This window comes from Bufo bufo, chromosome 5 (assembly GCF_905171765.1).
Source record: "Bufo bufo chromosome 5, aBufBuf1.1, whole genome shotgun sequence".
NCBI classification, from domain to species: domain Eukaryota; kingdom Metazoa; phylum Chordata; class Amphibia; order Anura; family Bufonidae; genus Bufo; species Bufo bufo.
Window position 1 is genome coordinate 491,957,358 of NC_053393.1, and position 14,877 is coordinate 491,972,234.

General features: G+C 48.6%; 1 protein-coding gene across 7 annotated transcripts in view; it reads left to right on the forward strand.

The window, feature by feature from the left end:
- The first annotated feature begins 4,766 nt into the window (after positions 1–4,766).
- SVIL (supervillin) overlaps positions 4,767–14,877 on the forward strand; it is a 124,725-nt gene continuing 114,614 nt past the window's right edge. For 4 of the 7 annotated variants that reach the window (XM_040434244.1, XM_040434242.1, XM_040434246.1 and 1 more), the window contains exon 1: positions 4,767–4,899. In XM_040434244.1, the coding sequence (XP_040290178.1) occupies positions 4,839–4,899 (61 nt within the window). In that variant the 5' untranslated portion in view covers positions 4,767–4,838. The remainder of the gene's footprint in view (positions 4,900–14,877) is intronic. The other 3 variants (XM_040434247.1, XM_040434248.1, XM_040434249.1) reach the window with 3 other exon arrangements.

Here is a 14,877-nt window from a genome sequence, read left to right on the forward strand (position 1 = left end):
ACAGTATTAGAACGTAGTTTTATGCGAATGGACTTTAGCATGTGTAGGCTCCAGGAGAATACATTCACAATCCTTGCAGATTGGATGTGATAGGGACTGGAGCCACTAAAAGCTAAAATGGTGTGTAAGGCAGGGTCAAATAATTCCACTTAAACCTGTCCTTCAGTTGACTTGACAGCAGAAGCAGTGAAGGAGTAGTGGTCTTTCAGAACTGCTGTTTTATCAAGTTTGGGGTCCCCTAGAGCGCCATGGATGTTGTATCCCTGCAAATCGATACAAGTAGTCCTGCAGAGGTCACACACCGACATAGTGGGGGGAGTTCAGATGGTCTTTACCCAAGGTCAGGATGAGAATTGAGACTCCAGCTTGTGGGAGTTGCAAAAGACGTCTAATAGATGACGTACAGCTGAGAGTACAGTTTTGAAGGGTAAGTTGAGAAGTTTGACTATTTTGGACCAACCCAATCAGTGAAGTACAGATAAATTGTCATCTTCTGCAATGGTTTAATGGTTGAATGTACCATATACAGTATTCAGATTCATGAATTGCCACCTACACACCAGACACTTGGTGCGAAGCTTACAAGTTGGAGATCCTGGAGCTCGTTTGTAGGCTTCTCTGAGGTCATTTCTTCTCGAGCATTATTCCTGTAATTTTCATGTTCAGCTTTCTATGTCCTTTGCTTTTCTATTTTGTGTGACTTAATAAAGGGGATTTAAGGTATAAACAGAGCACAAAATGGGTTGTACTGCCAAACCACAAACCCTTGACACTCAGTGATTTACAAATCCAGCCAATTTTAAGAGGAAGCCGAAAAACCACTAGAGTCCTGTCCACCTGGCCGATATAAATGACGACAAATGGAGAATGTTTGTTTATTTTATTGCTGAACATGAGAAATGTCCGTCCACATTAGTGGGGTTGTTTATTACATTCGGACAGATGCATTCTCTCTATTTTAGGATTTTTGCTCTGGGGCCTCTGTTCTTTGATATGCAGAACACCTATATGCAGATTTTAATAAAGGGGCACCACAAATCTATGTATTGCCGTTTTTGTGGGAGCTTGTAGTATGAGATTTGAGAAAATATGGTCTAGTGTTAGGGGCAACAAGATTCCCATTTTCATATAGTGAGTATAGGAGTAATGCAGTTTACATGTATTCTTGTTTTCAATGTTTGCATGTCTTTGTGCATAAAGCAGTGTGCTGATACTTGTAGTCCTTGTTTTTGCTTTGCAGCCATGGTAGTGTGCACCTGCACTCCATTTTATATACAGTTTGAGGTGCTGGTTTAATTTTTTAATTTTTTTTTGCATCGTAGTGAAGCGAATAGAGCTGAGCTGCGATACCAAGCACAGCCACTATACAATGTATGGCGCTGGAGAGCTGAGAGGAGGCTGCAGAGCTACTTCGCGCCCCGGTACATGCTCAGTGTTGGACTCCCACCGATCAGATACCGATGACCTATCCAGAGGCAGTTGTTAAAGGGGTTGTCTACTTTTTGGTTACTGTTGACCAGTGTGTATTTCAGATGATTATATGGTACTTGCTTTGACAGTGTTTGTGGATGTTCTGTGTTTTCTATGTTTTTTAAGCCATGCTTCCTCCTTGGGCAAGTCTTCTGTGCTGTCAGCATAGAGGTCCTGTCCATAAGATGGCCGCTGACGGAGGGTCATGTGACCAGACAAACCACCCTGCCTCTATTCACACATATTGTATCTGCAATGAACTCCCAACAGCGCAAGTGCAGACGGCAGGTGCACTGTTTTTGAATGGAGGACGCAAAGTGTTGTGACCGGAGTTTTTGTTGCTCGGTCACATGACCCTTCATCAGCAGCCATCTACTGACAGGACCTCTGTGCGGACAGCACAAAAGACTTGGTCAACCTAGAATAAAGAAAATGGACATCCTGGGACCGACAATAGGAGTGTGCAGCAGAACATGCGGGGGCCATATCATTTTGAAGTCAATACCTTATTTTACCTGTAAAGCCATACAGGACATTGGCCGCCACATGCTTGCAAGGTTTTGGCCAAATACAATTACCGCAGTGTTTATTTTTTATTTTTTTTACTACTTGGGCATCTTGCACACGGCCATTGTGCCCTCGTGACCGTATTGCGGGCTGCATACTGCAGTTCCGCAATACACGGGGCACCGACCGTGCGCGCTCCGCATCACTGATGCGGACCTATTCACTTGAATGGGTCCGCAAATCTGGAGAGGAGGTGCGGTGCGGAACAGAAGCACGGAACGGAACCCCACAGAAGCACCAGCCTGGAAGCAGTTCTCACCTGGCCCTGTCAGTCAAGGAGAGGGAGGTTCTGGTAGAGGACACAGAAGAAGCAAGTGACTTGGGCCCTCCCTTGGTGCACTTAAAGGGGTTGTCTGCTTTTTTATATGGATGACCTATCCTCATACAAGCGCCTGTAGTTGGTCCCCACCGATCTGATATTGATGACCTATCCTGAGGATAGGTCATCAATATAAAAAAAGCGGACAACCCCTTTAACTGCTCACCGCATATGGATATAGTACTTTTTCTCTAGAACAAAGCTTTAGAGCACTAAGGGTGGGTTCGCACTTGCGTTAGGGTATTCTGTTATAGGTTCCGGTAACGGAATTCGTAAGACTGAATGCAAAACGGAAGCCTTTGAGGCATTCTGTTTTGATCCGTCATAATAGAGATCTATAGGCAAGCCTAACTGGTCCGTCTGGTTTCTGTTATGCTTGCCCATATGCCTCTATTATGACGGATCAAAACGAAATGTCTCTAAAGGTTTCCATTTTGCACTCTGTCTTACGAATTCCGTTATAACGGAACCTATAATGCAGGCATCCCCAAACTGCGGCCCTCCAGCTGTTGCAAAACTACAACTCCCAGCATGCCCTATCAGCCTACAGCAGGGCATTGTGGGAGTTGTAGTTTTACAACAGCTGGAGGGCCGCAGTTTGAGGATGCCTGCTATAACGGAATACCCTAACGCAAGTGCGAACCCGCCCTCCCTGAAAGGTATTGCTACATTCAGCTGAGCTAGCCATACGAGGCATTGTCTGGTTTGGCAGACTCCGTTTTTAATTTATTTATTTTTTGCCATTTTTGCTTCAAGTAGGATTTACTTACTGAGGCTACTTTCACACTAGCATTAAAGTTTTCCGGTATTAAGTTCCGTCACAGGGACTCAATACCGGAAAAAAACGCATTAATTCTATTCAAATGCATTCTGAATGGGAAAGCAATCTGTTCAGTATGCATCAGGATGTCTTCAGTTCAGTCACTTTTACGGTATTTGGCCGGAGAAAATACCGCAGCATGCTGGGGTATTTTCTCCGGCCAAAATTCCCGAACACTTTCCTGATTGCCGGATCCGGCATTCATTTCCATTGAAATGTATTAATGCCGGATCCGGTACCAAGTGTTTCGGAAAACCGAATTCTGTTTCCCGGTCTGCGCATGCGCAGACCTTTTAAAAATGTGAAAAAAATAAATACCGGATCCGTTTTTTCGAATCACTCCGGAGAGACTGATCCGGTATTTCAATGCATTTGTCAGACGGTTCCTCTAACGCAAGTGTGAAAGTACCCTAACACGTCAAGTAAAAAAGAAAGTGCAGCGTGCGTCAAAAGTTGCGTGCTTAATTACTGCAGAGTGTGAATTGGATTGCCAGAAATCCAATAAACATTAAGGCTACTTTCACACTTGCGGCAGGACGGATCCGACAGGCTGATCAACATGTCGGATCCGTCCTTCCGCTATTTTGCCGTGCCGCTGGACCGCCGCTCCGTCCCCACGCCGGTGCACGGCGAAAGCTGCCGGACTAAAAAGTCGGACATGCAGGACTTTTTAGTCCGGCGGCTATCGCCGTGCTGCGCCGGAGCTCCGCCCCCGTCCCCATTATAGTCAATGGGGACGGAGCGGCGGCACGGCGAAATAGCGGCAGGACGGATCCGACATGGTGAACAGCATGTCGGATCCGTCCTGCCGCGAGTGTGAAAGTACCCTAATGCAGATCGTCTCCTTGAATCTTAAATTAGTTACAACTTTGAGTAGGCGATTTATTTATTTTTCACCCCATCTTGTAGTAATATTTGATGTTCTGCATGTAATCCGTGGTGTGGTCGACGAGCAGGTCCAGGTTAAAGCCAAATCAATTATCTGGAGCAGCTGAGCCCACGCATCGTCCTTACATCATTCTCCATGACTACTCCCATCATTTCTGGTATTTTATGAGAGCGATTACGGTCTGATAGTCCACATAATATAAACCACATGTGCTGCAGCGTCCGCTATCGGATGTGTGATACGGCTGGGACACGTGCCTACCTGGCTGCACACCCCTCCGTCCTCCTTAGCGCAGCAATCTTTGCACTGTTCTGACAGCTGATAAGGGGGGGGGGGGGGGGTGACCAGAACGCTCCTGGAAGAGTGCTCTACTTAGTATTTTCTTCCCCGCCTTGGATTTTTACTTCTTTCTGTTGCTTTGGTCTTTTTTACGTTTCTTTATTTCTTTTTACTTCCGTCCTTTTTGAAGCCTATGTTTTAATTTGGCCAAAACGGCACTTTTCAGCATCTTCCCGTCTCTGACCCAATGTGCACTTGAGTGCCTAATTTCTGTTTGTAATCTGATTACTGGCTTGGTTTGCTCCGGCTTCCCAGCCCCATTGCTATGCACTCGCTGTGCTTAGTCTCTCCAGCCTGACATCTTCAGTGCAGGACTGGGACATTGCTGTGTCTCTCTCTCATTCTCTCTTTTTGCTGGAACGGGCCTAAAGCCGGGGTTCTCCTTGCATCTGCACTGCTCCCGGGCTTACTTGAGGGGTAACTGGTGAGAAACAATGTTTAGGAACCGATGGATTTCCAGCTATGTGGGAAGTGTGATTTGCCCTGAGGATCCAGGTTAGTGTCGCAAGCAATTAGCTGAATGAGCCTCCTGCGATTTTTCTTATTAATTTCACTCCGCTCTTTTTGGTTTTTCGTATGTAGCGTGTATTGTATTCTATATTCTTCCTTGCTTTTCCTATACGGCTACAGACAGATTAGATAGATCTGCTAATGCGCTTACACTGACTTTGCCTCATTAACGTTAAATATGTCACAAAGTTTAATCCAGATCTATTTGTGTGATCGGCATTTATTTATTTTTTCCTGCTGGAGTTTTTTTTTTTTTTTGTACGTTCCGGTTTGTGTAAGCAGCAGAAAGAGATTTGTTGTGTGATTTCAGGTAGCGCCCAGTCTGTACTCTGGAGCTGGACTGTGCCCCTTGCAGCTGCCTGCTTGTGTGCATTGCAACCATTAAGCTAACTGCACTCGTTGCGGATTGCACGCGGTTTTTCCATGTGCATTTTCGTGTGGAAAAACCTCAGTGTAATACAGCACAAAGACAAATCTCATGTACACCTTGTTTTTCCCCCTTCTATATGGAAATTGACCTGCAGTATATATTTTGAAATCCACAGCATGTCTATTTTTTGCGCTATTTTTCATTTTTTTTATTTATTTTTATTTATATTTTTTTGTGCGCGGATCTCGCCCTTTGCAATGCAAGGGTGAGCTCTGCGGCAGAACCGCATCAATTTCTGCACGTAACATGCGGTTTATGGTGTGAATTTGATGCAGAAACGCATTCATGCAGAATTTGTTACACAGCCCGCACCCGTGTATCGGTTCCCTACGGCTACGTACACACGTTGCGAATTACACGTGTTTTCTGGCATAATACAGTACCAGCCAAGTTAACAAATCTCATGTTCACTTTGCTTTTTTTCCTGCAGCAAGTCAATTTATTGGGCAGATTTCAGCCTTTGCGATGCAGAGGGTCAGATCTTTGGAAAATTGGCAACAAAAATTACAAGTAGCGTTTGTTTTTAGTGCTGAAGCGCACAGAAATCCACGCAAAAATCCTCTCGGAATTTCTGTTTTGGAACCTTCACCCAGCAGTGTAGTTTAAACGGATTTTCTGCATGCGTGTCTTCACCAAATCTGCACCAAAATCCATAAGTGGATTTTGTTGCGGATTTGCCACAGATCTCCGATGCACTGAAAATCGGCTTGACATGCTCCGAATTTCAAAATCCACACCGCAGATAAATTTCTATACTGTGTAAATGAGATTACCAGCTGGAACGTTGAGTTCAGCACTGCTGGTCTGAAAGCGCCCTTATGTATCGCTCTCTGATTATCGGAGCGTGCAGATCAACCTCCAGAGACTCAAAACTGCACCCATAGACTTTGGGGCCATAATGCGTGTCTCATAACTCATTCACATAGAATCTGAAAGGAATTATGCCACGTGCTATTGGGGTCTGTATTGTGTCTCCATGATATGACGCCTTAATAGCAGCATATGGTGGCATATGAAGCGCCTATAGCTCTGTATTACAGTTCTGCATGTGCCGCCCCGAGGCGTTATAGTACATTTTACACTTCAGTTTGATGGATAGGTTTATGACTTTACAGCTATTCTGTTCTATACACACTCATTGCCCAAAAAATACCGCACCAAGACAGAGTTGTTGGAATGGAGTGAAGCTTTCTATGTATAAATATAATGATAGTATTACAATATTAGAGCATAAGGAGACGTTTATTGGGGAAAACTGTACCATTGAAGGAGGCTCTAGGACCCTGTTGGGCCGCTTCTATCCTGGATACAAGATGAGATACGGTTGGGCATGGATGATACAGGTTCTATATGGTATCCTGTGGCACATTTGCCCACAAATGTTGGAGCTGGGCCTGTACACTCGTAGGCTGCTGAAGCTGGTGTCCCTGTTGGTCCCATAAATCCTCAATTGGTATTAAATCTGGTGACCGGGCAGCCAAGGAAGTGTTGTAATCTGGTGGTGACCTTTCTGGAAAACCCTTGCTTAAAAATGCCAGATGGAAGAGTTGCTATGAGAAGCCACCATATCGCTGAGCTGTTAATGTCCCTTGTATCCTTCCTGAGGGTGACCGTCATACGAGTTGTCCCCCCAGATTATGACACCAGCAGTTGGGATAGTGTGTCCACGACCAAGGCAGGATTTAAGGGCTCATCATGAGGTCTCCATGCTTGAACCCAACCATAGTGGCATCCCAAACACCCTGGATTCATCGCTAAAGACAATTCAGTTCCAGTCCATGGCAGTCCAGGTTTCATGTTCATCTCTGCAAACTAAGGCCACGCTGTCTGGCTGTCGAAAGCATTACTCGTAATGGGCACCGTGACACCAAATTTCCTTCTGTGAAGCACCTGAAAATGGTCCCAGCAGAAATATCTGAATGCTTTGTAGAGGCATGTCTAGTATTCAGTGTTCTCTCGGCAAGAGGTACACTACCCTAAAGTAGCCTCTGAGAGCCTTTTTGTAGGGCAATCTGTTTTGCCATGTGCATGAGGCCGTTTTGCATTACCTGCCTCTGAATGTAGAAGCATTACCTTTTTAATGATTCGTGCGTTCCTTAATGAAGCGAAGGAAACCTCTAAAATCCGATTAGAGCTCTGTCACGTAAGGGAATTGCCTCATGCAGCATTTTCCAAAGAAATATCTAACTGGAAAATTTCTGAATTGTTTCAGAAACCCAAGTGTCGTGTTTCATTTCCAAGTTGTGTTTAATCTGGCTGACCTACAAAGGAAAACCTGACGGCGCATTCTTCTGCCAGGGCTACAGCTCGCAATTGTGCCACTTCATTAAAACTGATATGAATGGCTTGTGACGGTTCCGCACAGCTCCATTGTCTGCATAGAGAAGTTGGATGGGGGAGAAGTCTCCATTCCTCCCCTTCTGCATGAAGCATGGACGTGTAGATGGTGCTGATGGCTGCAGACTCCATGGGTTGCTAATCTGTGAAAGTGACAGGTGACATTGTAAGGTGTTGCATAAGGGCTCACGACCGTTGGTGTTTTGCAGTCCCTGTCAATTAAACTGGAGAGGTCACGGTAGTTGCAGAGAGAACAGAGCCTCTAGGTGTAACGGCAACGCCCTCGTTGCTCCTAGAGGCTCATTTGCATATAACAAAACATCACTTTTCTCAGCAATGCGGGCACATCTGAACATGGGACCAACACAGATGCCTTCAGCTACAAAAGCGCACATGTAACAGGCCAGCCAGTGTCATAGGTGCAAATCTGCTGACAGATGCCCTTTAAGCCATATTTTTATCAGTTTAAAAAGGTTTTAGCTAGCGAGTGTTTGAGGTCAGGAGATCAGGGATAAGGCTTCATATAAGTTGCTAGATGAACTCAGGAATTCTGCAAATAGACTCATTTTTAACTGCATGTAACGCATACTGCAGAAATTTTTTAATGAATAGCAATTTAATTTTTTTTAAACCGAAAATTAGTGTCCATAGCCTTTAAATTCGGGAACACCCATATAAGGAAATGAGCAGGTGATGGCCATTAGGGCTTGGAGTGGTAAAAATGTCTACTGGCATCAGTAGGGCATCTATCAAATAAGCCTTCTGACCATTCCAAAATTACTAAAATTTAAACTCCCATGGGCTTCATAGGCACATAATGTGCAGCTTAGGAGGTCATATTCAATTTTTTTTATTTTAATTTTTTCCTATGTTTGGGCAGAATCTTGTATAGAGCAGAGGCATTGTTGTGGCCAGATAAGAATACCAAAGTCTCTGTAGTGGAAGGAAGTCTTCTGCACACAGGAGGCACTCAGCACTTCAGAGCACTTTACTATTGTGGACCAGTCTCCCAGATAGAAATGCTTTGCAGTCACTTGCTGCTTGGTCATGCATGTATTTATATAGCTAGATTTTATTTCAGATGCCTTCCAATCTAGTTTTTAAAATTTTGTGTCCTTTGACCTTGACTAAGTCCTCCAGATGAATGATTGAGGGGTCGTTGGGTTTAAAGCGTAATTGCCGTTTTATTTGTATTTGTGTAATGTATAGGGGCAGTGATACTGACCATTTATGTAATATACTTTAATTACTGAAATCATACATTTCTATTAGAAAAATAGCCCTAAAGTTGCCCATTTTGAGCCTTAGCAACGCTCCTCTGACCTCTGGGCCACTTTAGAGCTATTTTTCTAATCAAAATGTATGATTTCAGTAATGAAAGTATTTTACAAAAATGATCACCATCACTGCCCCTATACATTACACACATAAAAATAAAACTGCAGTTACACTTTAAAGAAAAATAGTCTCTGTTTTTTTTTATTTTTTTGCCAAGTGATTGAGACGACAAGTCAACTCTCTTGTAGGGTAGAACCAATATGGGACACAGATATTTGTTCTTTGGAGTGAAGCCAAATGGAGGGGCGCTGGGTTGTTGACAAGCTTCTGGGCATCAGCCGTCTACAGGTGAAGGACATAGCAAGAGGTCACAGAGAAAGATTGATGGGCGCAGTGTAAACTAATTATACCCTGAAAATGCCAAACGGAAAGTGCTACTGGGTCACCATATCTTTGATGTCCACTATGTTCTTGGAAGGCCGAAAGGGAAGAGAATGTGCAAAGTTGTTAATCTTCTGTATGTTTTGACGGTGATCTTTTTCATTTTGCTGTCTGTACCAGTGTGTACAGTGCCTGATCAGATTACCGGCCAAAAAGACCTTATTTACCTGGTCATAAACCTGTATAGCAGTGTCTTTAAAAGGGGCGAAAGTTCAAGGTTGCTCAGTTTAACATTTTAACACGCCTTCTCTTAATTTATGACGAGATAGACTGGTCTGCTGGGAATACCACACTGAGATATTGTAGAATTGGCATAATGGTGGGGTTAAAAATAAATTCTCAGTCTGGGCTAATTTTTTTTGATAGATTTAAAGAAGTTATCCCATAATAATAAAAATAAATAAAATAAAACATTCATATAATACAATCTCTTTTTAACATTAACAAAGCTAGAACCAGCCCTGTACCTCACATGGATCCAGAGATCTCCCCATTCATTGCTCCATTTGTTCTGCTAGATTAATTTCAGGCTGTCGGCTCAGGGTGTGTCCATTCTGAGGGATTGTGCCCTTTCTGCTGCAGCCTTCTCCTGATCACAGCTAAGGATGTGTCCTTTTAAGAGGGTGCGTCCTTACTGCTGCGGCTCTTGGCCTGTAACGGTCACAGCGTCTAACAGTCAGGGCCGGACTGGGGATAAAAACCAGCCCTGGAAAAAGTTGCACAGCAGCCCCTCAGCATTGCGTCATTATTTACTTGTTTATACTAGGAGAAAGCATTCATTTTAAAACACGTGTGTAAACACGAATATGCAGAACCCCCATTGTTCATTTCAGTGTTTTCCCAACCAGGATGCCTCTAACTGTTGCAAAACTACAACTCTCAGCATGCTCAGACAGTGTTTTACCACGCCCTTTGACCTGCCCCTTTTTTGTTGGCCACCTATTTAATGATTGTTGCATGCAACATTTTACTTGACCAGATATTTTAGATATTCTACGGCAGTCCTGTTACAATCCCCCCCCCCCCCCCCATGAGCCTTTCGACCAAATAATAAAAATATTTATAAAATCTGCCATGTAAAATCGATAATTAAGATCAACTACAAACATAAACATATTTCACATAAAAACTTAGTTACTTGGCCCTTGGGGATCTCGGACACCACTTCCACACTTTGGCCGGGGGCTCGGCGGAGCTGATGTTGTGTTTTATCCTAATGAGAAAGATTTCATAATAAGGATTTGGAGAAGGGGCAGAGGGATAGCAGAGCAGGGAGAGACTGGTGCTGCTACTAGGGGGTCATACCATGGGGGAGTAAGAAAGCCCACCATAATCCCCCCCCCCCCCCCCCAGTAGTAATAATTCTCCTTATAATGTGCAAAACATACCCCTTTGTAATGCCCCCAGTTGAGCTAATGTTCCCATAATGTGCCAATATAAAATACCCCTTCTCAGTGCCCCTGTAGATGACCCCATAGTGCTCCTCTCCCCCTTCCCCATAGTACCCACCATAATGTATCCCAGTATAAAATGCCCCTATACAGAGCCCCCATATAAAATACCCCTTCTCAGTGCCCCCGTAGATGACCCCATAGTGCTCCTCTCCCCCCTTCCCCATAGTACCCACCATAATGTGTCCCAGTATAAAATGCCCCTATACAGAGCCCCCCATATAAAATACCCCTTCTTTTTTGCCTCAGTAGATGCCCCTATAGTGCCACCCAATAATCTGCCAGTAATAAGTGCCCCAATAGATGCCCCCAATCATGTGCCAGTAAGATGTGCCCTCATGGATGCCCCCATTCATGTGCCAGTAGCCAGAGCCCCCCACCATCATGTGCCAGTAGCCAGAGCCCCCCACCATCATGTGCCAGTAGCCAGAGCCCCCCACCATCATGTGCCAGTAGCCAGAGCCCCCCACCATCATGTGCCAGTAGCCAGAGCCCCCCACCATCATGTGCCAGTAGCCAGAGCCCCCCACCATCATGTGCCAGTAGCCAGAGCCCCCCACCATCATGTGCCAGTAGCCAGAGCCCCCCACCATCATGTGCCAGTAGCCAGAGCCCCCCACCATCATGTGCCAGTAGCCAGAGCCCCCCACCATCATGTGCCAGTAGCCAGAGCCCCCCACCATCATGTGCCAGTAGCCAGAGCCCCCCACCATCATGTGCCAGTAGCCAGAGCCCCCCACCATCATGTGCCAGTAGCCAGAGCCCCCCACCATCATGTGCCAGTAGCCAGAGCCCCCCACCATCATGTGCCAGTAGCCAGAGCCCCCCACCATCATGTGCCAGTAGCCAGAGCCCCCCACCATCATGTGCCAGTAGCCAGAGCCCCCCACCATCATGTGCCAGTAGCCAGAGCCCCCCACCATCATGTGCCAGTAGCCAGAGCCCCCCACCATCATGTGCCAGTAGCCAGAGCCCCCCACCATCATGTGCCAGTAGCCAGAGCCCCCCACCATCATGTGCCAGTAGCCAGAGCCCCCCACCATCATGTGCCAGTAGCCAGAGCCCCCCACCATCATGTGCCAGTAGCCAGAGCCCCCCACCATCATGTGCCAGTAGCCAGAGCCCCCCACCATCATGTGCCAGTAGCCAGAGCCCCCCACCATCATGTGCCAGTAGCCAGAGCCCCCCACCATCATGTGCCAGTAGCCAGAGCCCCCCACCATCATGTGCCAGTAGCCAGAGCCCCCCACCATCATGTGCCAGTAGCCAGAGCCCCCCACCATCATGTGCCAGTAGCCAGAGCCCCCCACCATCATGTGCCAGTAGCCAGAGCCCCCCACCATCATGTGCCAGTAGCCAGAGCCCCCCACCATCATGTGCCAGTAGCCAGAGCCCCCCACCATCATGTGCCAGTAGCCAGAGCCCCCCACCATCATGTGCCAGTAGCCAGAGCCCCCCACCATCATGTGCCAGTAGCCAGAGCCCCCCACCATCATGTGCCAGTAGCCAGAGCCCCCCACCATCATGTGCCAGTAGCCAGAGCCCCCCACCATCATGTGCCAGTAGCCAGAGCCCCCCACCATCATGTGCCAGTAGCCAGAGCCCCCCACCATCATGTGCCAGTAGCCAGAGCCCCCCACCATCATGTGCCAGTAGCCAGAGCCCCCCACCATCATGTGCCAGTAGCCAGAGCCCCCCACCATCATGTGCCAGTAGCCAGAGCCCCCCACCATCATGTGCCAGTAGCCAGAGCCCCCCACCATCATGTGCCAGTAGCCAGAGCCCCCCACCATCATGTGCCAGTAGCCAGAGCCCCCCACCATCATGTGCCAGTAGCCAGAGCCCCCCACCATCATGTGCCAGTAGCCAGAGCCCCCCACCATCATGTGCCAGTAGCCAGAGCCCCCCACCATCATGTGCCAGTAGCCAGAGCCCCCCACCATCATGTGCCAGTAGCCAGAGCCCCCCACCATCATGTGCCAGTAGCCAGAGCCCCCCACCATCATGTGCCAGTAGCCAGAGCCCCCCACCATCATGTGCCAGTAGCCAGAGCCCCCCACCATCATGTGCCAGTAGCCAGAGCCCCCCACCATCATGTGCCAGTAGCCAGAGCCCCCCACCATCATGTGCCAGTAGCCAGAGCCCCCCACCATCATGTGCCAGTAGCCAGAGCCCCCCACCATCATGTGCCAGTAGCCAGAGCCCCCCACCATCATGTGCCAGTAGCCAGAGCCCCCCACCATCATGTGCCAGTAGCCAGAGCCCCCCACCATCATGTGCCAGTAGCCAGAGCCCCCCACCATCATGTGCCAGTAGCCAGAGCCCCCCACCATCATGTGCCAGTAGCCAGAGCCCCCCACCATCATGTGCCAGTAGCCAGAGCCCCCCACCATCATGTGCCAGTAGCCAGAGCCCCCCACCATCATGTGCCAGTAGCCAGAGCCCCCCACCATCATGTGCCAGTAGCCAGAGCCCCCCACCATCATGTGCCAGTAGCCAGAGCCCCCCACCATCATGTGCCAGTAGCCAGAGCCCCCCACCATCATGTGCCAGTAGCCAGAGCCCCCCACCATCATGTGCCAGTAGCCAGAGCCCCCCACCATCATGTGCCAGTAGCCAGAGCCCCCCACCATCATGTGCCAGTAGCCAGAGCCCCCCACCATCATGTGCCAGTAGCCAGAGCCCCCCACCATCATGTGCCAGTAGCCAGAGCCCCCCACCATCATGTGCCAGTAGCCAGAGCCCCCCACCATCATGTGCCAGTAGCCAGAGCCCCCCACCATCATGTGCCAGTAGCCAGAGCCCCCCACCATCATGTGCCAGTAGCCAGAGCCCCCCACCATCATGTGCCAGTAGCCAGAGCCCCCCACCATCATGTGCCAGTAGCCAGAGCCCCCCACCATCATGTGCCAGTAGCCAGAGCCCCCCACCATCATGTGCCAGTAGCCAGAGCCCCCCACCATCATGTGCCAGTAGCCAGAGCCCCCCACCATCATGTGCCAGTAGCCAGAGCCCCCCACCATCATGTGCCAGTAGCCAGAGCCCCCCACCATCATGTGCCAGTAGCCAGAGCCCCCCACCATCATGTGCCAGTAGCCAGAGCCCCCCACCATCATGTGCCAGTAGCCAGAGCCCCCCACCATCATGTGCCAGTAGCCAGAGCCCCCCACCATCATGTGCCAGTAGCCAGAGCCCCCCCACCATCATGTGCCAGTAGCCAGAGCCCCCCACCATCATGTGCCAGTAGCCAGAGCCCCCCACCATCATGTGCCAGTAGCCAGAGCCCCCCACCATCATGTGCCAGTAGCCAGAGCCCCCCACCATCATGTGCCAGTAGCCAGAGCCCCCCACCATCATGTGCCAGTAGCCAGAGCCCCCCACCATCATGTGCCAGTAGCCAGAGCCCCCCACCATCATGTGCCAGTAGCCAGAGCCCCCCATCATCATGTGCCAGTAGCCCCCCATATCATGTGCCAGTAGCCCCCCATATCATGTGCCAGTAGCCCCCCATATCATGTGCCAGTAGCCCCCCATATCATGTGCCAGTAGCCCCCCATATCATGTGCCAGTAGCCCCCCCTTATCATGTGCCAGTAGCCCCCCCTTATCATGTGCCAGTAGCCCCCCCTTATCATGTGCCAGTAGCCCCCCCCTTATCATGTGCCAGTAGCCCCCCCCTTATCATGTGCCAGTAGCCCCCCCCTTATCATGTGCCAGTATTGTACCTATATATATATAAAAAAAAAAAAAAAACACTTCTACTTACCTCCAGCGATGCTATGCAGGCCTCTTCCGGCCTGTGTTCCTCGCTATACGGCTCAGGCAGCGCGATGACATCATCGCGCTACCTGCACCGGCCTCTGATAGGCTGCCAGCACTAGGCCGGCAGCCTATCAGAGGAACAGGAGGGGACACACCTCTCCCTCCCCTGCCGCAGCATAGACATCTGTATTGCCGTCCTGAGGACGGTGATACAGATGACTATGGAGATGAGCGCTTCCACAATGGAAGTGCTCATCTCCTGCTG